This window comes from Ptychodera flava, chromosome 12 (genome assembly GCF_041260155.1).
Source record: "Ptychodera flava strain L36383 chromosome 12, AS_Pfla_20210202, whole genome shotgun sequence".
NCBI classification, from domain to species: domain Eukaryota; kingdom Metazoa; phylum Hemichordata; class Enteropneusta; family Ptychoderidae; genus Ptychodera; species Ptychodera flava.
The window spans coordinates 26531768-26556272 of record NC_091939.1 but is presented as its reverse complement, the minus strand read 5'-3'; the positions used below and the strand labels follow the sequence as shown (position 1 = coordinate 26556272).

The following is a 24505-nucleotide window of genomic DNA, read 5'->3' as shown; positions in this document are numbered from 1 at the left end:
AATTTGTCCTCTTGCATGCCCCTTTTGGCGCCAAATTACATTCCAAAGAACGCTGAGTATATTGGAAGATACATGAACAAGTCTGTAATCCTATTTCATCCCGAACCATTTTCATCCCGAACCATAAGTTTGATCTACATAGATGTGTCACACTAGCAGTTTTCAAGGCCGCCTCTCTGTTTTGCCTAATTTCTATTAATTTTCGTTCATTTTAGTGTTCCTGGTTCAATCAACCCCTGTAATTGTAACTCTCATCGTAAGTAGAAGAGCTTTTATTGTAGAAAATCTGAGTTAATATGAGCGTTATAATTTTCGTACTTGTGCAGAGAGAGAGAGAGAGAGAGAGAGAGAGAGAGAGAGAGAGAGAGAGAGAGAGAGAGAGAGAGAGAGAGAGAGAGAGAGGGGGGGGGGTATACATAGGTAGGTAGGTGTTAATAACGCCGGTCTTTCCATGGTACGGTAAACAAGCTCTCCAATTATTTCGTTTCAGTCCTTCTCACTATATTCTGTTGTGGAGAAAGCTCCTTTGACACCCGAGATTGCCTTCTCTGCCCTAGCACTCTTCAACCAAATGACCATACCATTGTTCCTTGTTCCCATGGTGATCGGATGGACCGTCAATGCCATGGTCAGCGTCAAGAGGCTGAAGACCTTCTTTGCAGCTCCAGAGATTGAGAATCGCGACGACGGTCGTCCGCCGTTTATACACGGTACCCGAAAAGACTACATGGGCGATATGGATGAAGCGCTGCTCCGAGATATGGAGAAGGTAATTTAATGCACCATTATTAGATCTGAAATCTCCAAATTTTTCAACCGAATATCACCAAAAAGTATTTACCTAAATACTGGGCTGAAACAAGTCTTCCTTTGATATAAAAGTACTGCAACCAGTCTTTGTTGTCTTCTCCACATTCAGACGACCAATGGCGAGAAAGCAGGCCAACACATACACATGAATGATCAAGATATCCCGGATGTAGAGGTCAAAGACACCACGAAACTCCTCAGCTCGGCGGTGCAGCCGTCGTACGGCAGTTACGGCACGATTGAAGCGGAGACCGTTTTGCACGATCCCGTGCAGTCCCTGCCACAAGAGGTAGCCATAAAGGTGTGGATGCTTTACTTTGTAATGTTTCGCCATAGGTGGTTTAAGGAGGGGTGTTAGTGAAGAAATATTATATTATCCTTTGCATCCTCGTCAATTTTTCTCTTATTATTCTCCAGTGTTGCGTTTTTACGGCATAAAATTTTGCAGCCCTTCTTCCAAAACATATTAAGAAGCTTGTGAAGAATATTGTGGCACCAATAGTTCATGTTGAGGAATGAGTAGGAATGTGTAATGTGTAACAGAGAACACGTGACTTCAATAACTCAATTATTTTTAAGGACATTGAATTGTTTACAATATTAAAACTTTCGCATGCACGCACACAAACATACAAAATAAACCACACCCAGTGACTTTAGAGCTAGTGCATTTATATGGAGTGAACTTGTCAAAGTCGAGTGGTATACCTTTGCGGACGTAATCTTTTGCTATTAGGGCCTACACCATAATATATTGAAATTTTGACATGAAACGTCAAAAATGACTGTAGCGGAGGGCCGTACTACACCGCGTACATAGTACAGTTATTTTTACGTCTTGACAATCAGATCGCTATGTTTTCAATTTTCAATAATACACAGTCACTTGATTAACATGTTGTTTTTGCAGTCGATAACTGGTGTGATTTCGCTTTGATTTTCCCTCGTAGATTACGAACGGTAACTTCGCCTGGGACGTAGACAGCATGGCGCCGATTGTATCGGATCTCGATCTTGAAATACCGACAGGTGCAGTAACTGTTATACAAATAAGCTTATGTGTATTAAAATAATAACTACAAATGAAAAAAAATCACTAACGCTATTGACTGTTTTATTATTTGATTAAAATACCGGTAAATTTACTCTTGCCAAATCATTTGATGTATTCCATAACTTATTTGCGAACAGTAATTTTCTTTATTGTTTTTATATCTTTCATATATTCATCGCAACGTACAGGTAAGCTAACAATGGTCGTGGGTCTCGTCGGAAGTGGGAAGTCGTCGCTTCTGTCCGCCATATTGGGAGAGATGACCACTGTATCTGGATCTGTACTGTTTAACAAGTGAGTTTGACTTCAAGATTAGCCAGTCGTAACTGTTTTGGACTAATTTTCAAACATTGATTTATAAATCAAGGTACATTAGTTCTATTTTCCCACTGACTTTCATGGTATTTTTTATGCCCCAAAAATTTTGACGTGACTTTCGGACATTTGTATCTTACGGCAGCATGATATGTCGCGCAAGCGTTTTCATATTTAGTAACAAACTCAGTCGCGATTATTGGCACACTTTTAATTCAAAAGTGAATTCAAGTTCAGGGAATGATTTTTATAAGCTTGACACTGTTTTAAGACCATTTATGTTAGGTCAAAATCTTGAAAAATGTGTTCTTCAAATTTTTGACGGAATTGCAGAAAATTATGCGCAGCAGGGCGACATTCGGGTTGTCGTCTGCAACCAATCTTTGCAATCGCTCCGGCCAGCACTATCTAGCTCCATGAGAAACTTCCAAATGGTGCTACTTCCGTGATATCTAAAGCTTTCAGAAAATGTGCTTCTACTGGATTGGTAGCTCAGTTGTTTTCCAGATAATCCATTTTCTGAAAGGGCTCAATACTTGTCCTGAAACCTTAAACGATTGAAGACGATCGAGTTAGCCAGGTTACAAGGTGGTGATTGCGGCCGTCTGGTAAGGGCATCACAAAAGCCGCGAATGTGCACATGTGGGACTGAAGGGATGTATGCATGGTTGTTTACATATTACAGGCTGCCCCATGTACGTTAAAATCTTTCTTCTCGGTCACGAAAAGTGTCAACGTTTGCGTTAACAGCGATGAGTGGCCATCTGAAGATGAAACAAGTTCTCTGCTTACAAATGATACGTTGCAACTGTTTTTTTCTTTGCTTCAGAGATCATAACACTGTATCTTATGGTGCTCAGAAGGCTTGGTTACAAAATGCATCATTAAGGGACAACATTTTATTTGGCGAACCGTATGACCAAAAAAGGTAATTACCTCATCGATGCATCGTGTTGGAGCGTTTTGTTTGAAAGCGCTTAAAACATCATTGAATACTGACATAATAATTTACAGTTTTTTACTGGACAGTCATTTGTGGAAGTTCCGCTAAAATATTTGTATGTAAACGGAACTTTTTTCGCCCCTCGATAGATACAAGGCTGTCGTTAAGGCATGCGCACTTCAGCCCGACATTGATATCCTACCAGCGGGCGACAAAACAGAGATTGGCGAAAAAGGAATCAACCTTAGTGGAGGACAGAAACAACGCGTCAGTGTTGCCCGGGCAATTTACTCTCGCGCAGACATAGTTATATTGGTGAGTACAGTTAGGTGATTTTCATATAATTTTGAAATTGACATGAGCGAATCGATAATTGCATAAAATTAAATTTCTTATACCGCATGGAATGACTCCAGGCACTTCTTGTACACGAGTAATCAAGAGCCTAATCAAAGTTAGTATTACACGAGGAGCAAAAAAAACCGACCAATATGTTTGAAGAATTAACCACGAGTTGCCGAAAGGGTTACGGTTGGCCAAATATCATATGTGTGTGAAAAATTCAGATATGCCCCGCTCCTTTAGCAATAAGTGAGTAATTTATAAAAATAATGCAAAAGATACATGCACGTTTTGCCCACTCTGAACTGAAATAATTTTCGTTTTAACGGGGAGGTGCGGCAAAGTAGTGCATATCTCCATTTTATCCCCTAAGATTCGATGGTACACCCCTCATGGATACATTTAGGCTGACCATGTTCACACTGTGTGAATATCTTCCAAAGACGGACTCGAAACGAGGGTTAACTCTTTTCCTTTCATTTTGTCGTACATTGGCATAATCTTCTCGCCACGTGCAAACGATGTAGTATGTCAGATCTGTCTGTAACGTTTCTCTTTGTCTCTCTCTCTCTCTCTCCCCGTACGCCGTGGCCATCAGGATGACCCCTTGTCAGCTCTGGACGTTCACGTAGGCCGACAGCTTTTCAACGAGGGTATTATGGAACTACTGATTGACAAGAAACGGACCACTTTATTGGTGACTCACCAGTTACAATACTTGCAGTACGCGGATCAGGTAAGGCAGTGACCCTGACTAGTCCAAGTTCAAACCTGTCGTTTGTGAAATTGTTGCTCGTGTATAAGCCAAGTCAAAAAACACAGTTATCGCAACTGGGTAGAAATTTACATGGTTCAGAGATGGTTCCTCGTGTTTCCAATAATGGCGTACGCTTTTCGATCCCCGCCAAGGTGTTGGTAATGGACAGCGGTAGGATATCTCTCCACGGCAACCTGAAAGAAATCGCCGCCGAGAACCCTGAAATGTACGAACAGTGGCAGGAGAAAATACAGCTCATCTCCGAATCTGAGGAGAGCGAGTCGGAAGACGATACCGTTGAGAAGGAGCGGATTAAGTTGAAGCAACAAATTTCTGTTCACGACTTGGAGGACAAGAAAGCACAAGGTGTGTACATGAGGAGTCAGGCTTTACAGAATTGTCGTGAGGAATGAATGAGGTAAAATTGGTTGGTTTTGAGATCGAACAACACTGATCATCTTAATTTCCTCACATCACCATAAAAGTGTAACAGGAAGACATCCATGTGGCAATCACGTTGAAAAGTTTGTGTCGTTTCATCACATGTAGCTCGTCTGAACAATTTCGTTGCATAGTTTGAGGGGCGGCGGTGGGGTCATTAAAGAACGCTAATTTTGGAATAAAATCTCGCCTAATAGAACATAGACGCCGTGTAATCATAGATTGGCGATCTATGGTGCCACTCAGTACAAAAACTGTCCACTTAATTCACTTCTTATCGAGAGATCACCGCATTAAAATCCAAATTACAGAGTGGAAGTGGATATTTTATTTTGTTTTCAGACAAAGAAGGTGGAAAGCTGATTCAAAGGGAGGAACGAGAACGAGGCTCGGTTTCATGGCGTATGTACTGGGCCTATGCTAAATCCGTCAGGATTCCCTCAGTCATTATCATAATCACCGTGGCAACTCTGTACATGACTGCCATGACAGCAACCAACTTTTGGCTATCGATGTGGTCGGAAGCTGGTGCAAATTATACCAACGAAACATCGGTAAGAAAACCAAGTAAATTTTCCGTCATTAGACAGGTTTGGCTACACGTTTTACGTACGTGAACGGAGAGTCACGAATTTCTGCAATGATGTCATCGACTTGTGCGTACGTTCTTCACGTACATGTTGCGTTTTCACGTGAAGACAGCTGTTTTCACGTAATTTGTAAACGTTAATTTTTTTCATCTTTAGGTATCAAAACATGATATAAACTGTAAATCATTCATGCACATTGTTAGTTGGATATATGGTAGTGACATCCTCAAAGATATGTATTTTCGTTGTTTTTTATGTAAAAATTCGCGTGAATTCGATTCGATTCGCGGCACACCGGATAACTATTGAGCTATCCATGTGATGCGGAAACAGACTATGGGGACCCAAGCCGAGCCGAATCATTTCTTGCGCGTGTCACACGAACGGGTGGCGTAACGCGTAGCTAAACGGATTTTAGCACGTTAACATGTACGCTGACGACAATGTATATTCTACGCGTTCACGTTCACATAAAACGTGTAGTCTGTCCAACTTGAACCTACGGAGTTCCGAATTATTGTCAATCCAGTTTTTTATGGTGACATTGGGAAGCCAATCACAACAACGCACACGGTCAGTCCAATTACAAGTGCGGATCAGTGAATTTCAATAATTAGATTGAACTGCGTATTAAAGGTGTGGGGTCGTAATACCAGTACGCTCTGACCCACAGTCCCTCCATCACGCGCGATGGGGGGACTGTGGTTGACCGCACAACTAAGCAGAGTTTTACGAATGAAATAAACAGATAATCAGTTACTGTATATTTTGACTACACCCAGCATCCACATTCATACCTACTATTCGATCAACGACTCGACTGGAGGCCTGCACCTTAAAGGTATACTGTCACCTGTTCCAATCTTGCCACAGTTAGCATGGAAAGAGAAAATCCAACCAATCACAGATTTCAAGTGGGTGGCCGCTTTTTAAAAACAGCGCCCTCACGTGGGCATTTTGAATACCAAGGAACGCCCCTTTGACCATATATGGGCATATTTAGATTACAGGTGACTGTATACCTTTAACGCCCCATGCCATTTCAAGTAAATTGTTTATTGATTTATCAGTATTTTTGTTATGGGTTCCCGATTCTGTTCGCAAAGTCATGCCGAAAAACCCAGTGTTCAATTTGTCTGAACAGCGTTTATGTGTGTCATCCGGGACAGCAAGACTCTAATTCAGTGGATACAAAGAAATTTTGCTTGAATTGTTGGTAACCTAGGGAGTCAAGTCATACCATTCCTTTTATTTAGAGCCCCCTAACAAAAAGCCTTTCAATTCGCAACCAAAGATGTGCCCATTAATCTTCAGTCGTCCAACAATATTGTTGACAAGTGATGATCACGAAGTACACACTATAATTATTCGCGTATTTTATAGTATGCGTTGTTTTGGCAATGTTAATACAGTATATTTCAATATGTTTAAGGAAAAAGAAGACTTAATTAGTTTATCAAATAATATAACATAAAACATTGATAGTTAAAGCTCTCAAGCTGTACAATGGTTGTGTTAAGTCATACGGTGACAGTTGCATTGTTTTGGTGTGCTGAGAAGAGTGAATGCTATTATTCTATCTCACAGGAGGAAATCACAGCGGACTTAACTTACTACGTTGGTGGTTATGCTGGTCTAGCTGGCGCCGGCATCTTACTCACACTGATATCCGGCACGGTCAACGTCGTCTTCTTCTTGCTGGCCGCCAAGCGAATCCACACAGCTTTATTGCGCAACATCGTCCACGCGCCCGTCAGATTTTTTGACACGACTCCCGTCGGGCGGATTCTGAACCGATTCTCGAACGACACGCAGATCATAGATCAGGTAGGTCCCGTAGGATGTGACGCAGCATAACGGAAAGGGGTGCAGTTTGTTTGACACTGTAAAGGGGGGGGGGGCGAGCAAAGATGGTAATGTTCAAATTTCAAATGACCCGGATCAATGTACCATCGATATCCAATCATAATCATAGGTGGGAGAGAAGACCAATCCACCGAAGAGAAATCCTGGCCAAACATTTTCCTTACTAGATGAAAATTGAACAATATATTAAGTCGTTCAAAAGGGCAGATGTTATTCTTCAGTGACGCTAGCCTTTGACGGTTTCATGTTTGAATTTAGTTATGTTTCATCATCACCTTTGAACACTACACTGCTTATGAAAATTATTTTCTACAGACCTGGGGTTTTTATATCACGAACACAATTTCACTAGACTTTTGCATTCAAAAATCACGACCGTGATGGTGAAAATGAAAATGTTTCGATAGCTGCGAAGATCTTAGCCTTGACTTTGTGCTCCGAATCCTAGGTGCTCAAAAGGTTGCCCAGATAAGCTATCCGCGCGGATGCGATGCGCAGTGTTCTGTGCGTATGGCCAGCTCAGCCACAGCACGGAACACTGCGCATCGCGTCCGCGCGGATAGCTTATCCAGGCGGCGTTCCTAGCACATATGCTCCGTATAAGGGCCTACACACTCATTTAAGCGCTTATCTCTAAACACAAAAATCTACAAGGATTAAAATAACAAAATAACTACTAACATAAAATATAAATATTAGTGTATCTGACCACTAAATCACGGAATAAACGTCCTTTTCAATTTGTCAGATTCTCTGTTTTTCCCTCGCTATTTACAGAGACTTTGGCAGACCTTCCACAGCTTGATCAGGAGCACGCTACAGATCGTGGCGGCGGTTGTCGTGAACACGATCGTCGTTCCGATCTTCATCGTGATCATCATCCCTATTGGCATTGGCTACTACTTCCTGCAGAGGTTCTTCATCACCACGTCTCGGTAAGTTCAAATGACGTCATAGGACACCACAGTATAGACAAAACTCATCGAGCTATTTGACCTCCATGTCATCATAATGCATGTCAGTAGTAACGTATTGTGATGTTTATTTGGCTACAAAGATTTGACACCGGGTAAAAAAGTCTGTTTGTACCATGACTCAGCAATTTTCAGCGACTGTGAATTTCAAACAAGTCGCGTGTTTCAGGTACCATATCACACGTCGATCCTTGACTTTTTCCGTATTTTTCAGAAAAGAAAATCAAAAATTTACTAAAGTGTGCTGGTGTGTGTGTGTGTATTCGATCACAAATAACAAAAGTAATAATATTTTCCTGAGCGATTTAGCAGTTTACCGGAGGCACGTTACAGAATAAACATTCTTCTCTTAACATCGCTGGCATGCCTTCCGATGATGACGCATCGTGTGTGATACGCTGTGCCTTGCGTTCATAATGCACATTGTACAGATTCAATACTAGTGCCATCGTGAACGAATGAATAAATATTAAATACCATTGTGAGCGAATGAGGAAGTACGGAATAGAACTAAATCATTGTACACACACAGCTGTTGACAAGCTGGGTACTACAAGCCATTTCAATATAATTTGGGGAGAAGAACAAGAAACCGAAATTTACGTACAGAACAAAAACTATCATGGCAATACATGAAAACTTACCGCAAAAGGAGTTTGATCATTACATCTTACAACAAAATTTGACGAAAGCAAAGACATTTTACATAAACATTCGAGACCCTCTTGCTTACTATGTATTTTTTGAATTGCTGTATCTTTTGAATTGATTAAATACAAAAACATTAAAAAGTACCGTAACATTATTCGAGGGAAATTTGTATCGAATATTGCCGAGGGCTTGAGCGCACTCACGCGCCTAACAATACAACTGGAGAGGCTAGCTTATAATAACTATATAAACGTCGACAAAAGACATCAAAGCCAAATAAGTTATCGTCTCCTTTATCCAAACAGAGAGCTGCAGCGTCTGGATAGCATTTCCAAATCACCGATATTTGCACACTTCTCAGAATCGCTCGGAGGACTGTCGACGATACGAGCCTACAGGTAAGAACATCAAAATATCTGCCGACGTTTCTCAATGTTGCACAGTGTCTGATGTGCCCTAACAATACACGATAGACGTGGGTCTGTATTACCCCTATTTGTAACAATCAACCCTATTTGTAATTATAACAAAACCTAATTTTCAAAATAACTTTGCCGTATTTGTTGACATCTTAATGAAATATGCATATTTGTATGTTTGGGGGCGATTCTCCTCTTTTTTCGTTGTCGAAACTCATTTTTTCTGAAACTGCTTTTGTTACAAATTGGGTTGATTGTTACAAATAGGGGTGACGTATTAACCCCATTTGTAACAATCAACCCTATTTGTAACAAAAAATAATTTTCAAAATAACTTTGCCGTATTTGTTGACATCTTAATGAAATATGCATATTTGTATGTTTGGGGCAATTTTCATTTTTTCTCCTTGTCGAAACTCATTTTTTCTGAAACTGCTTTTGTTACAAATAAGGTTGATTGTTACAAATAGGGGTGACATGTTCACCCCTATTTGTAGCAATCAACCCTATTTGTAACAAAACCTAATTTTCAAAAAAAAACTTTGCCGTATTTCTTGAAATCGTAATTAAATATGCATGTGTATGTTTGGGGGCAATTTTCTTTTTTTTCCTTGTCGAAACTCATTTTTTCTGAAACTGCTCGTCAGATTAAATTTCGTTGTGCAGTTCCTAGGGATAAGAGGCCTACTCGTAAGATATAACCAAGTCGTGCAGGTACATTCCAAAAGTTTGTTTCGGGACAATTTTCTCCAATTTCGGTCAAAAATGTCAAAAAATCTTGTTTTTTGACAGAAATCATACTAACGCTATATGGGGTTAACTTTTGTTACAAATAGGGTTGATTGTTACAAATAGGGTTGACATGTCACCCCTATTTGTAACAATCAACCCAATTTGTAACAAAAGCAGTTTCAGAAAAAATGAGTTTCGACAAGGAAAAAAAGAAAATTGCCCCCAAAAATACAAATTTGCATATTTCATTAAGATTTCAACAAATAGGCAAAGTTTTTTTGAAAATTAGGTTTTGTTACAAAAAGGGTTGATTGTTACAAATAGGGGTAATACACCCGAGGGTTCCCCAACTCTTGTTATGATGATGATGATGATGATGATGATGATGATGGTGATGATTAGAATTAACATGACATTAGAATATTATTGTTATTATTGTTATTATTGTTGTTTTGTTGTTGTTGTTGTTGTTGTTGTTGTTGTTGTTAATATCCAACCCTTCTGTATGGTCATCTGCAATCGTTTTCAATCTCGCCCATAACTTATTTTATCATGCCTTTGTTATATTCAATATGTTGTCTTTATCGAGCTGTCGGTATGTAAACCAAACACATAATATTAAAAAAGTCCTGTAAAAGAAAGATCACAAAACGTGCCTAGCGCAGTAGGTGTGTGCTTGACGTACGTCTAGATAGTTCCTTTGCTCTGTGAGGCCTCACAACATCCAAGATAACCAGTAGTAGAGTTTAAAGAATCAGAAACGTAATTTCTATTGTCCCGTTATGTAAATGTAACGTGGCCGCTTGTTTTGTTTTCTTCAATTCTTGCCATACTTCCCAGTGTGCCGATTTCATCATATTTCCAACGATACTTTGCGAAGTATAATTTACATGAGAACTGCGGCCCTATGATGACCGTTAAAGGAGCCGTCGATCTTGAAATCTGATGCAAGAGGAACGTTATTTTTTCGTCGACGTTGAGGGCGAGTAGGGATATTAAAGACTGTTTTTACACCACAACATGCAACATACGTCTTTGCTTCAAATAAATAAAATGTAGCCTCGTTTTGAGGAGGATAGAAAGCCTTAGAAGATCAATAAATTTCAGAAGAACGCGAAGGATTTACATTCCCCTAATGTGTCGGTTTTTTTTTTACGTTTTTCACACTCGTATCTTTCAGGACCGAAAGGGTGTTCAGGAAACGGATCGTTGACACTGTCAATACAAACAATATAGCGTATATCTACCTGCAGACCGCTAACAGATGGCTTGGAATTAGACTTGTAAGTTTTCAAGTCTGTATCACAGACAGATACATTGAATATTTTTGTTCCCTATAGTTATGTAGAACTTATCCGTAAAAGTAGACTTTACGTGGATGCATCACAACCCTTTGAAATGATGTAATTCTAGTAGTAGTCCTAAAGAGGAAAGTTAGTTTTAACAGCATACTACATCTGTATTATACTACTAGGAACAAGCAACGTTTGTTTCCCAGCGGAACCACATGAAAAAACTGGAATTCACTAAAATACTGTGATGAAAAAAAATGAAAGAACACAGTCTTGAACAAAAGAGTGCAATTGAAACCTACCGATCATGTTTAAGATGCATTAGCTGTAATGTTGCTATATGCATGTGTTCTAATTGTAAAATTAAGTTTCTTATTGTACCACCAAATTGTGTCCAAGCGCTATCTATATGTGCGCAACGCACAGCGTCATCAGTGACAAGTTAATTTTAATAAGGACTAGAATTCGTATTCCAACAGTAAGATGGCACACTTTGAGCAATGCTTCGTGTTAACAAAGCTAATTAATTTCAGCATTTTAGAGAGGAGATTGAATGAAAGTGCACTTTTTTGTCGAACTTCACAAAAATAATGAAAATATATTAAAAGATACAGTTTACGTAATGAAACCTTAATACCGATATTTCCATGATTAGCTTTACGTTTTCACTTGCTCTCTACCACATCCAGGATTTTGTCGGAACTTTCATCGTGCTGATCGCTGGTGCCGCGTGTATGGCATCATCGGTCCTTGGAGCTCTCACGCCCAGTATGGTTGGGTTATCATTGACGTATGCACTACAGGTAAGCACTCGCTCCCCACCCGGTATGACCATCCGCTGTCCTGTCACTCAAGTTGCACTTACCTTCGTTTTTGATGTTCCATAATGCAACACGGAGTAGCTCTAGTGAGTGGTAATCAACGGCACATTCAGCCACGTTGATTCAAATAATTCGCAGGCACTTCTATTGCCAAAATAATGTTAAATTTGTTTGTGTGTGTTTCCTTTTGTTTCAAAACACACTAGATGTCCGGATATCTAAATTGGTTTGTTCGCCACAGTGCCGATGCTGAAATGCATATGAATGCTGTCGAACGCGTTGAATATTACAGTCATGTTCCCACTGAACAGTATGAAGGTAGGCTATGATCGTGATAAAATTGTGTTGTTGTTGTTGTTGTTGTTGTTGTTGTTGTTGTTGTTGTTGTTGTTGTTGATGTGAAGATGATGATGATGATGATGATGAATGATTACGATGATGATTGCCATGATGGTGGTGGTGGTGATGGTGATGATGATGATCACGGTGATGATGATGATGAGGAGGAGGAGGAGGAGGAGGATCATGACGGCAATAATGATGATGCCGATGATGATAATGGCTGTCGTTGGTGTGATGGTGGGCGTGATAATGATTCTGTAAGTGGCATAGAAGATTGTTGTTACGATTATTTTCTTTATTCGTTGTGTATAAGAGTGTTTCGGCATTAGTCAGACAGCCCTGGCTTCATCCACACCAGTTGTGTCACTTATGGTTCGTGTGAAACTGTTGTAGTGTCACTACGGCGCGCCAAATGTTTCAAAAATATTTATCGTCATAGAGTAAAAATAAACTGTCAAATTTTCTTTCTAAAAAAGTCTTAAACGTGTATGAATAATAAAGAAAAAAGTTCTTTCGTCCATATCATTGCATTTTATTAATGTACCTTTTCACAAAAAGTAGCATTCCTTTGAAAATACGTGTCATTAAATATTTGAATGTGCCTGTACAGATAAAGATGACGTGCAACCGTCTTTCTCGATTGAAATAAAAATTCGATGGAATTACGGAAGAAAATAAAGGGCAGAATGTTATGTAATGCTTAATTGTAAAATATTCTTTAAACCGTAATGAGAAGATAAACTTTTCAAAAATTTGAAAATACCACACTCCCATACTTATTGACGTACACATACACGTGTATTAGATATAAAGGTGCAATGAATGCTGATTATAAGGGAAAAAAGAAAAAAATCAAGCACACACACACAAAAAATATTGAAATGATTAAAAACAAAACCACAAATAGTACTTGCACTACTACCAAAAAACAAAATGAATCACCATCACGTCTGACTAAAAAAAGAAAGAGAATCACAATTGAAAAGTCGACCGAGATCGCGCCGGCGTTGAGGCTGTAAAGAAACCAAAACGAGGTCAGCTTGGAAAAAAAAACAAAGCGAGGTTACAAAAAAAAGAGGTTACCAAAAAAAAAAAACCTCAGTAGAAAAAAAAGAGGCCCGTTCAAGAAAAGAAAACAGAGTGGGACACCCCGCAGAAAAAGCCCAACATGAAAATTGAATAATTGTCAACGTCATGATTGTTATATTACAGTTTAATGCCAGATCGCCCTGCGTACGATGCTGTGTGTTGCGCTTACAGCTAATCGCCCCGTGGTGAGCGGGACGACTAGCTGTAGCGGAACACACAGCATCGTACGCAGGGCTAAATGCCAGAGGGTTTTGGATCATCACACTCGGATGCTGGACATGATATTGGGGTATTTGCTAAATGTACATGATTTTACAAATATGTTTTTGTAAAGTGAATCAAAAATGTACATGTATTTACATATCTTTATTTAGTTTCTTGAATATAGTCTGTGTGCGATAGAACAGCATCTTGTTACTGGGTGTGAAAAACCAGGCAGGCAAACAAACATTGCACCGAAATTTGGTAAAAAAAAATATATCTCGAAGAAGGAAAGTGAAAAAAAAAGTTGCCAGCATATGCCCTGTAGAAAAAAAATAATTCATGGTGGAGCAGGTGGGAAAAAAATAATGGCTCTCCACCAATCTTCCAAGCCCCCCCCCCCAGGATATCAAATGGTCCACCCCAAAGGGAGTGGTAGGGCTACGGAACCGCAGCAAGGCCGGGCTGTGAGTTGCCGGATACGGCCAGGCCGTATAACACCGGCGTTATACGGCCAGGCGGTAACTCACAGCCGGTAACTCACGGCCCTGCCCTGCCACCCAGAGCTATGTATAGGCACAGAGTAATATCATAGACTGTCTATGATACTCTGTGGTATAGGATACTGCACAAATATCGTAGCTCCATATATTGGACTGTGTGGATATAAAGATATCTGCAATGGGGATCGACATGTCGTGTATGTGCCGGTCTAGCCCTGCGAGTATAGTGAGAGTGTCTGGCGTTGCGAAGGCCGGACACTCTCGCCATACTCGTAGTCGTTAAAGGCTTGTACAGTTGCGTCGCTCGTCTTGTCGAACACGGAAAACGATGGACGTTCTCTCAACACGCGGCAGATTTCTTCAAAACTATTCATTTTATCATGATTTGGGTGATCTCTGAGGATAGACGAGGAATTAGCAAACAACGAGGTGGTTTATTATCATGGTATTTGAACCCGATGTATCGAACCATACGTATAAAACTGTGTAGAAATCATGTAGGCCAAACGGCGATGACAGTGCGGCTCGGTGGAAGGCCTGCAGTGGGCTCCCTGCCATTCCGCGCCTAAGGCATCGATATGTTCGCAGTGTTGCTATGAAGGGTCATGGGTTGTACGTCTCGCTCGTGATCTGACCTATGGACTGCCTGAAATCTTGGCTCAGTTAACTTGACTCTCTGGAACTATTCACTGTTAACTTGGACGTTCTTTAGGTGATATTGCCCACTTCATTTCATCAAGTATGGTTTCCAGTAGAGCAGGGCCCAGCCAAACAGAGCTGGGTTTCAGATGTCACATTATCACTGAAATGTTCAATTAATATTTCGTCAAACATTGGAGTATGTGGTGATCGGATTCCCCGCTGTTGGGGATTCATTGATCGAAGGAAACGTGAACCATGAGTTTTTTGAATAAAATAATTGTAATTTAGGGCTTGTTGTTTTTTTTTTCTGTGGCGAGTGCTCGTTTTTTTCTTTTTTTTTCTTTTTTCTTTTTTTTTTTTGGCAGTGGCGAGTCCTCATTTATTTTTTCTTTCCACAGGCCCACGCGTTTTTTTTTTGTATCTATGTTCATGGCATTTTTTATTTTTTTCGTTTTTATTTTATTTTATTTTATTTTTTTGTAGATAAGATCCACTTTTGTCTAGAGCCATCACTGCCGAATGTTTTCTCCGATTTTCTCTCTTTACTGTCAAAGCGGCTGGTGATTCATATTATATTTTTGATTATCTACAATACGTTTATTATGAGACGTAGTGCTTTTTAATTTTCTTAAGTACATAAATAATTTTATGTATGCATGGCTTTTTTTGTCTGATTCTTTTACAATTATTTTCTGTATGTGGTTCACGTTTTTATTTTTTGTACTATTTTTTCCTAGTGGTAGTAGTGATTTTTAGTGATTTTCTTGTGAATTTTGTGGACGTATCACTGTATAACATATTTTTCTTTTTTCTTTTTGTAAAATAAGCACTCATTGCACCTTTTTCGCGAACTATTATACGTGTATGTATGTCGATAAATATGGATGTATGACTTTTTCAAATCGTTGAAAATTATTTATTTCCTAATTACGCTTAAAAGATTCTTTTCTCAAGTTAAAATGAAGTATTAAATGACACTTCTGTCTTTTGTTTTTTAATTATACTTTTCTTACTTATTTCCTTCCTAATGAGACCGAATTTTTATTTCAATTGAGAAAGACAGTTTATTTTTGCACTGAATCGATAAATATTTTTGAAACATTTGGCGCGCCGTAGTGTCACCTCTAAGGTTTCTCCGATATGGCCGTCGGTGGCGCATTCATTACCCTCTGTCGGCACACAGGTGAATAATTCAGTTGAAGTTTTGATCTTTCAGATATTGGAGGGACATTAAGTCCGATCAACATTTTCTGCTTCAATCTCACAAATCCATCAGCAGATCTAGATTAAGAGATTGCAAATGATATTGCTCATAGGCATTCACTACCGTTCCGCTTAGCGGCTTTCACATTAAAAAGTCGTAAAATTTTCAACACATGCTTATCAACGTGGATTTTCACAATAATGATAATATTAGGCCCGTTGTAGCGTTTACAATTACCCAGTACTGTGCATCCTGAAAATAAACGATGAAATGACTAATCATTTCCGACAACTTGGATGACTATAGGGCTGCATCAAGCCATTAGGACACTGGGAAGAGGACTTATCGTATACATTGCGAAAGATCAGATTCTTTCCGCCCAAATAAAAAAATCGTGTGTTATTGTAAATTGAATATAAAGCCAGCCATTCTGAGTGGAGCTTCGGCAATCTGCATGGACTTTTGTTTCATCGATTCAGATAACGTGAAGGCCATGGCTTCAAACAAATTTAGCGATCTTTTTCTCTTTCAGGTGTTTACACTCCACCCTTGAACTGGCCAAAAGACGGAGATATCCAAATAGACAGCATATCGGCGCGTTACGACACGGATCTCGACGATGTGTTACGGGATGTCACTATTCGGTTCAAGCCCGGTGAAAAAGTATGCAATCTCTTTCTTCCATCGTCGATACAGAATAACTTCATCGACAACAAAAATGACAAAAACCGTACCGAACATGAACAAAAGTATTTGCTCTGAATTTTGGGATATGCAGAAATGTAAATGAGAAACACAGCTTTATTAATGAATTAATTCAGTCTGTCAGCTCATCAAACTTTTCGACGTTTTCTTAAAAAATGTCAATTATGTGATTTTTAGGGAATCATAGATAGTATGGTTTCAAATTCCTACCAATATTTTCGTATATCAAACAGTTCTTCCGTATTAATGACTTTTCAAATCTCGAATGCCCCCAAGATAAAAACGTGACATTGATGAGAAATAAAAACGTTATTGTAGCCTGCCACTTAGGTATTTTGTCACGTAATCTGTGGTTGTTGATTGGAATACAATATTTGTTGTCACTGTCACATATTGCAGCAGATCTTACCTTGCCAACTGGCTGACAGTGTCTATCTGTGCGTGTTCACATTTGACCTCGTCTCTTTGTTTCACATCTATCGCTAGGTCGGAATATGTGGAAGGACAGGAAGCGGCAAATCGTCCCTTACTCTTGCTTTGTTCAGAATGTTAGACACTTACAAAGGTAGGTTCAAGTACACAAAGAAGCCGTACACTTTATTTCAAGCATGCTTTGATGGTCACGTGGTGGAATTTTCCATTGGTGCACACATAGGGTGACACGCGTCCAGCACATGAAAATTTCGAAATTGTGCTCAAGCTTTTCGCCAGGAAATGTGTGGTCATTGTCGAAATTGAAATCAGATGTAGAGAAACAAATTACGGATAGTTCGCGCCTCGAAATTTAAAGCGTTATACTTTTGCTCAACCTCCATGAGCAAACTTTAAGTCATTCGCTTTCGAAATCAAGAATAAAAATCAGGGGTCACCGTGCAAAATGTACTGGAGAGACAAATTACCAATATTTACCGACTCTAGAAATTCAAAATGGCCGACATCCCATTTTAACTCTATTAGAGAAATAAAATTTCTATTTCAACAAAAATAAGCCGGTGAAATGTTTTGCTACCTCATGAGCTTAAAAATGAGCCCCCCCCCCCCCCACAAGTGATAGTATAGACTAAATATGTGTTTTTAAGGTTTAAGAGTCCGAATTTCTGGCCCGAGGCGCGATCTTCCTAAAGATTAATTGACCAATTTTTTATCCAAAAGGACCGTAAATCCCAGGCTTCAAAATTGGTGCACAAAGCAGGAGACAAATACTATAAAAACAATCCAACTATCTGTACCATAGGCGTATTCTACCTTGATTTGCCTTTCCAGGTCGTATTCTGATTGACAACATGGACATATCGCATATTCCTCTAATAACACTGAGGAGCAGAATTGCCATCATACCTCAGGATCCTGTCCTATTTGCCGGTACGATCAGGTAAGATATTAAATGTAGCCAAAAAATTGGTGGGTAATTTTATTTTCAAAGAATAAAAGTGCAGTTACTATAAGTTTCTGTTTTCGGACTATGTTCTCCACCCTCTCTGCAAAGATGAAAGGATCGTGTCCTCGGCGTTGCTGGGATTTTTGTTGGTTAAATAGGAAGTTCACGACGCATGCGTCATGATCGTGGTGCTTTGCGAAAGCAACTCAGAAGTGTTACCATGAACTTTAGAACCGTTTAACAGCATGTGTTTGCCATTAAAAAGATGGCCTCTTCCAATTTATTGTGGCAATGCATTTATTTTTACATGCGATAAAATGTTAATGGCGACAGAATTTTTATTTTCATTTTAAATGTTGTGTACGAAAAGCCCACAATTGTGTCTCAAAATTTACGAAATTCATGTTTGCCATCTCGTGCATGACTGCAGGTTTAACCTTGACCCCTACGACGAAAAATCCGAAGACGAGTTATGGGAAGCTCTTGAAATCGCACAACTTAAACCTGTAGTTGCGGAGTTAGACGAAAAACTCGGTAGGTATAGTACCGTTGATCCACGCACATAACAACGGCTAGTAGTAACCAGCTCATTTTAAATTCCAGACGCTCTCCTTCCATGAAGCGTTGAAATTTTCACAGTATGATATGCTTCACAGATTGAGCTGACAGGCGGAATTGTAATGATGTATTACATCGTTTTCCCAAACAATGTGTTTGAAAATTTATGACTCAAGTGTACACACCCTGCAGGGCCCATGGTATCACCATTAAGCAAGCCCATAATGAATGCTAACACATTCGAGACAGTTAAGGACCCGAAGGAATACATATCATTTGTAGATACATCATCTTTCCTTGTATCTGTCGTACAGATTCTCCAGTTTCCGAAGGTGGCGAAAACTTCAGCGTCGGCCAGCGACAGCTGTTCTGTCTAGCAAGAGCGTTTCTCAGGAAAACCCGTATACTTGTAATGGACGAAGCCACGGCATCAATCGACATGCAGACTGTGAGTTTAGAACTTGTCCTTTCAGTTTCGAATAGGTACTCGATGTATTAAGGTAGCATGCGCCTCAAAATGAAACTTTTGCTTGAACTTTCCACAATGAAAATTTCAACCACTCTCTTAAATTAACAATATAAAATCGGGCAGGGGGGGGGGGTCATCAAACAAATTACCAAACATTTCGTGATATTTGGAATTCAAAATGGCCGCCGTCCCTGTGTTAACTCTATTAGGAAAATGAAATTTTGGATTTTCGAAAAACTAAGACCGTTAAAGTTTTTCTTCCTCCAAGAGCTTTAAAATGAGCGCCCACAAGTGGTAGATCAGAAAAGAATTGTACAAATTTGAGAGTCCGAATATCTCTCCCCGAGGCACGTTCTACCTTAAAGTCAAAGATAACAGTACTATACCCTATGGGCAGAGTACAGACTAAACGCAGAGGAACACCAGAGTGTGTGATTGAAAATCTGTCATTAAGACATGTTATACAGTCACGGACGATATCTATCAGAAATATGGTCTCTTAATGTCATTTTGAGCGGATAATATAATTTTTACAGTATATCTGACAAAACCGTTATTCATCACAAAGTGCCATACACTGCTGCTATAATGTTTTTTAACTTTATCGTGATGCTTGTGAACAGAATATTGTATATATATCACATATAAACGGGTTTTCACTCACATCAAGGAAAGTTGACAGTAAGAAGATAATAGACTAAGTTCTGATTATTGGATTTTCGTAAGTTTTTGTGACATATCATATCATATCATATATTTATTCCATTCAAGGATGCTATCCTGCAGAAGGTAGTTGCCACGGCGTTTGCAGACAAAACTGTGCTGACTATCGCCGTAAGTGTCACGATTTTTTTTGTAAAATGGTAAAGTAGGTCTATCTTCGTCGATTTTTTCTGCTAATAGTCACGCAGTCACTCTTGTTTATTGTTACCATAGAAAAAAAACAGATCGCGTGACAGTTCACAATGTTTTCGTCAGATCAGCCCATCGTTAGTGACACCCGAGAAGTTTAAGGGAACACTTTCGATTCTTAAGCTCAGCCTGATTTCTATTAGAGAGTATCTGAAGAGAGACGTACACATACTTTCAGGGAACATCGAAGTTTTTTTTCATGGAAAATATGTTCTCGTATTTAAGGACAGCAAAAAAAAATGTTCCTCGAAATCTAGCCCTCTATTTTGATCTACTGTAGCTTGCGAATTGCGGCTTTCTGAATTGTTTTGCCAGTTGTGGTTTTTAGGCAGTGAATGAATTCGTTTGAAACGATCCTCATGTCCTGAATCTATCGTATTACAAATGGTAACAGTGTCACCAAAGTAACAGGGAAATCTACCCATTTCGTTGAAATATACAGAAAAATCTCTCAGTGCTTGTGCTGTCATGCCAAGAAAAGCTCAGGACCCATTTCTCCCTAATTATATGAAGTTTACATAAACTATTTAGAGTAACTTATCGTTTTTGCGTCCTTTCCACAGCACCGAGTGTCGACTATTGTCGACTCAGACTCCATACTCGTTCTGAGTGAGGGCAGAGTGGTGGAATACGACACCCCGGAAGCTTTGCTGGCACTGGAAGACGGAGTGTTCTCTTCTCTCGTCAAGGGAGCCAAGAATGCCGGGAACTAGGATGTATCCCATCACTTTATCTTCATCATCATTGCTTCCGGGAGGAGAGGATTCTGAGAATTTATCATAGCGAAACAAAGACAGCCAATGCATCCCCCAATTCACGCCTTCAAACAACTTAAGGGGCCAGTAGCTGAATCTTGGTGTATTTTCCGCCATTCTTAATCTGTCAGACTCTGTAAAACAGCTCCTCGTTCTACTCCCAGAAACATGATGTCGAATACCTGGTATTTAACTTGTCAACACAGCCTGTACTTGTGTAATGTCCACTCATATTTTTGACTCTCTACAAATGGGCAAGAATTCGTAAATAACATGTCCAAAGGGGCAGTCAGTCTACGAGGCATGGTATTTTAACAAACTTTCGGTAAAAGCACACAAAATGAAGCAGTTTTTCAGTACAAAAATGATAAAAAATCACAATGTACAGTCATTGTCCCTGTCACAAAATGGTGCTCAACAAAGCTCAGAAAAACTCGATACAAGTGTTAATAGCGTGTTGCAACATTGTTGATTTACTTATTTCCACTTCAAAGAAGTGTATGTTTTTGGTAAGTAGACAGCGCAAGCTCTTAGATATGTTTTTCGTGTGAAACTCTTGAGTTCGGAAAATCCGCATTGGCGTTTTCAGTTTGTTGCTTAGCATAATTAACAATACTTTTACTAACGTTTTTTTCTCCAACCCCAGGATATGAAATAACGCTATAGGAAATATTTTGGGATGACTACATTGTTCTGAAAAGGTGATTCCGAAAAAAGCGTACAAGATTGCCTAGTTAATTTTATGGGCTACAATTATTCTGTATTTACATGGAAGTGATGATTATAAGTCATTATTTACTTCTCTTAAAACCAATCCCTGACAATGATGATCATCGGAAAATAATTTCGATCATGTTTATTACTAAAAATCGGGGGGAAATTTGTATTAAATTATGTACATTTGATATGGTGGTCGCGCTAAGAGCGTGTGAGATCAAGGGGTACAACACAACACAACATTGTCCATGTAGTGTTTTTGTATTTGCATCGATCATCAAAGAATATGGTGGTCGAAAGCGTGCTGTCAGGCATCACTCAGGTGATATAACGACCAATCAAAGCTTCGAGAAGGGCCAAGCAACGTTTGCATAGAAATAAACTTTACATGAAAGCCTGGCAGGTCACGTGGAAAAACATTGCAATTATCCGTAACGCTGAGCACAAGCTTAAAGGTGCAATAGAGATTTATACATAAGATGTATTTTTCGTTGCAATTATAGAAAAACTTATTTTTGTCAGTCAAGTTAACATTTTTCATGTGTGTTTTTGTATGTGAACAACTGGTTAACTACGAACTCGGTCTGTATTGTACACAATTATCATTTTAAACCAACGTGAAAATGTAAAATGATAATTTCACGAAATCAACAAACATGTGAGAAATGTAATATTTGAATATTAAAATCAAATCAAACACTCTGGAAAATCGCCTGAACTTCATTTTAATATAGTAAACGTGATATCGCTTCGACAATTTTGTCTCATGCAGTACATTTCGACGTTTACACGCTTGAACAGAAAGATGTGTCTATCAGTTGTCATAAAACTGTCATTTTTGCCGTGAAACCTCAATTACATCGACAGATTAGCATACACGGATTGAAATCATGTTTATTACATTATTTCTTGATTCATGCAGTGTCACTTTAATCTCACAGAAATTGAAAAGGAAGATTAATAATTTCATAATTGCGATGTATCATCCACGCTTTGAGATGAAACAATACGATTTTTACTAAAATCATATTTACGTGGTAAAGGACACAGCATTGCAGTTTCCTTCCAGCTATGGTGCACAGCTGAGATATTCTCGCACCGGAAACCTCACTAGATTCTGTTTCGCGTCAATATCACGTGACCTACCCAGGTGTTTTAGTCTCTGTTTTCTTTCTTTTTTATCAAACCCGACTTAACAGAGCTAATTCAACTACAGAAATGTACATTTTGACCCATGTCACTCTTTTTGACAGATATTTCTCTTTCCTTTGCCTCTTCGAAATAACAGCAAATTTCTAGAACCTGGGTCGACGACTAGAAATACAAGTTCCCACTTAGCTTGTACGTTATACTATTACAAACCACGAATATGATATGTGTGAAATGGCCGCAGCAAAATACAATCATAACATGTGGGATGACGCTGGTAGCTTATAGGTAAGCGGAAACCGCAAAGCGACCACATTGAATATCCCTGAGATAAAAGCAGACACCAGATTCTCTCGAAATGCCAAATGATAGACGATTGATATTCCGGCATCATATTCGTATTTTAGGTTTTTGTTTTTACTAAAATAAGATAGGTGGATATTCATGTAGGTGAGTGGCACCAGTGTCTTACTTTGCTGCGTGTATGAACATCAACTTTGAGAAGGGAGGCCTAGCGTCAAACAGGAGAACGACACAATTCCTACGAACATGTTTACAGTAAGCAACTGACGCTCTCCTTGTTTGCTCTGTCACTTCTGCTGAACTTCCAGCTGTGTGTGGCGAGTGGAAGCAGTCCCGCCTGCACAAAGGAGAAGATGTGCGGCAGAAAGATAGGCGATACTATCACTACAGTCTGCGGTATTCTTATGTATGAAATCTGTAAGTTGCAATATTGAATGGAAAAAAAGGAATCATTGCATTAAGGTCATCCTACAACTTTGGTATTAATGTGGAAACCACTACTGAAGTCGTTATGTCGGAGTTTGACGATCATTGCCAAGGTAATTCTTCCAGGACCAAGATGACAGGCGTGGAACCAGAGTGATATTCAGATTTGATTTCTTCTTCAAACTGTTGTGCGGTAAACTACTCTGCTGTAGTACATTCAGTTTTCTCTCATGTAAGAGAGAGAGAGAGAGAGAGAGAGAGAGAGAGAGAGAGAGAGAGAGAGAGAGAGAGAGAGAGGGAGAGAGAGAGAGAGAGAGAGAGAGAGAGAGAGAGGGGGGGGGGAGGAGGGAGTTCAGTGCATGCGTCATTGCAGATAGTATCGGATTGTGACAGTTCTACGCACGCTCCAGACTTTGACCAGATATCTACCAGACCAGAGGCATCAGAGGCATACATTGCTATCAAAGTCTGTACGAGTGACTTGAGTGAAACTGATAATATAAGGAGAATCCATAGCGAGAAGAGTAGACGAGATTGTAGACGCGGTGTGGAGTAGCAGTTGTTGAAAAAGTCAGATACATGTGCTTTGATACTTTGGTACATCAAACATATGGTTAGTGCTTCTGCACAGCACTTTTTGTTATTCTTAATTGTCTTGTTTTGCGTATGCGTTTATGAACGCAAGTTACAACATAAGAATAATCACGCTTACTCTTTGGGCGGGTGGAGCAACCGTTTGATGATGATTTCCATAATAAAGTCATGTTCAGCATTCCGGATTACGTCAATGAATGTTTCGCGCTTGTGCAACCGCACGCTTCCTGAGCGGCTATGTTGGCAACTATCGGAGAATATGAACCAAAAACAAATCATTGAGAACTGTTTGACTCCTAAAATTGTGATAGACTACTTTTCAATCCAGCGTTCCCGATAATTACAGGGGCGTAGGAAGAAATTCTTTGTTGGGAGAGGGAAACTGTTTTCTGGTGATTGATTTACTATAAAAATTAAAATGAATAAACCGAATTAATAGTATTATTGAATGTTCTTTTAGCACGACCAAACATTTTCATTACCTGAACTAGTAACGTTTCACCTGTCCTCTTCGGCAGGCTTTGTCAAACTGTCTGTTTGTTGTCATACCG

General features: G+C 39.4%; 1 protein-coding gene across 1 annotated transcript in view; it reads left to right on the top strand.

Moving 5' to 3' along the window:
* The window catches only part of LOC139145530 (ATP-binding cassette sub-family C member 9-like), a 31850-nt gene extending 9659 nt beyond the window's left edge, over positions 1-22191 (top strand). The window contains exons 8-30 of the mRNA XM_070716758.1: positions 216-256; positions 491-769; positions 920-1111; positions 1761-1839; positions 2053-2158; positions 3009-3107; positions 3272-3437; positions 4063-4200; positions 4374-4587; positions 5005-5216; positions 6840-7079; positions 7896-8053; positions 9049-9141; positions 11075-11177; positions 11876-11989; positions 12214-12325; positions 16521-16651; positions 17180-17258; positions 17957-18065; positions 18502-18605; positions 18944-19077; positions 19870-19932; positions 20574-22191. Coding sequence (XP_070572859.1) covers positions 216-256; positions 491-769; positions 920-1111; positions 1761-1839; positions 2053-2158; positions 3009-3107; positions 3272-3437; positions 4063-4200; positions 4374-4587; positions 5005-5216; positions 6840-7079; positions 7896-8053; positions 9049-9141; positions 11075-11177; positions 11876-11989; positions 12214-12325; positions 16521-16651; positions 17180-17258; positions 17957-18065; positions 18502-18605; positions 18944-19077; positions 19870-19932; positions 20574-20723 — 3116 coding nt within the window. The 3' untranslated portion in view covers positions 20724-22191. The remainder of the gene's footprint in view (positions 1-215; positions 257-490; positions 770-919; positions 1112-1760; positions 1840-2052; positions 2159-3008; positions 3108-3271; positions 3438-4062; positions 4201-4373; positions 4588-5004; positions 5217-6839; positions 7080-7895; positions 8054-9048; positions 9142-11074; positions 11178-11875; positions 11990-12213; positions 12326-16520; positions 16652-17179; positions 17259-17956; positions 18066-18501; positions 18606-18943; positions 19078-19869; positions 19933-20573) is intronic.
* Positions 22192-24505: the final 2314 nt, after the last annotated feature.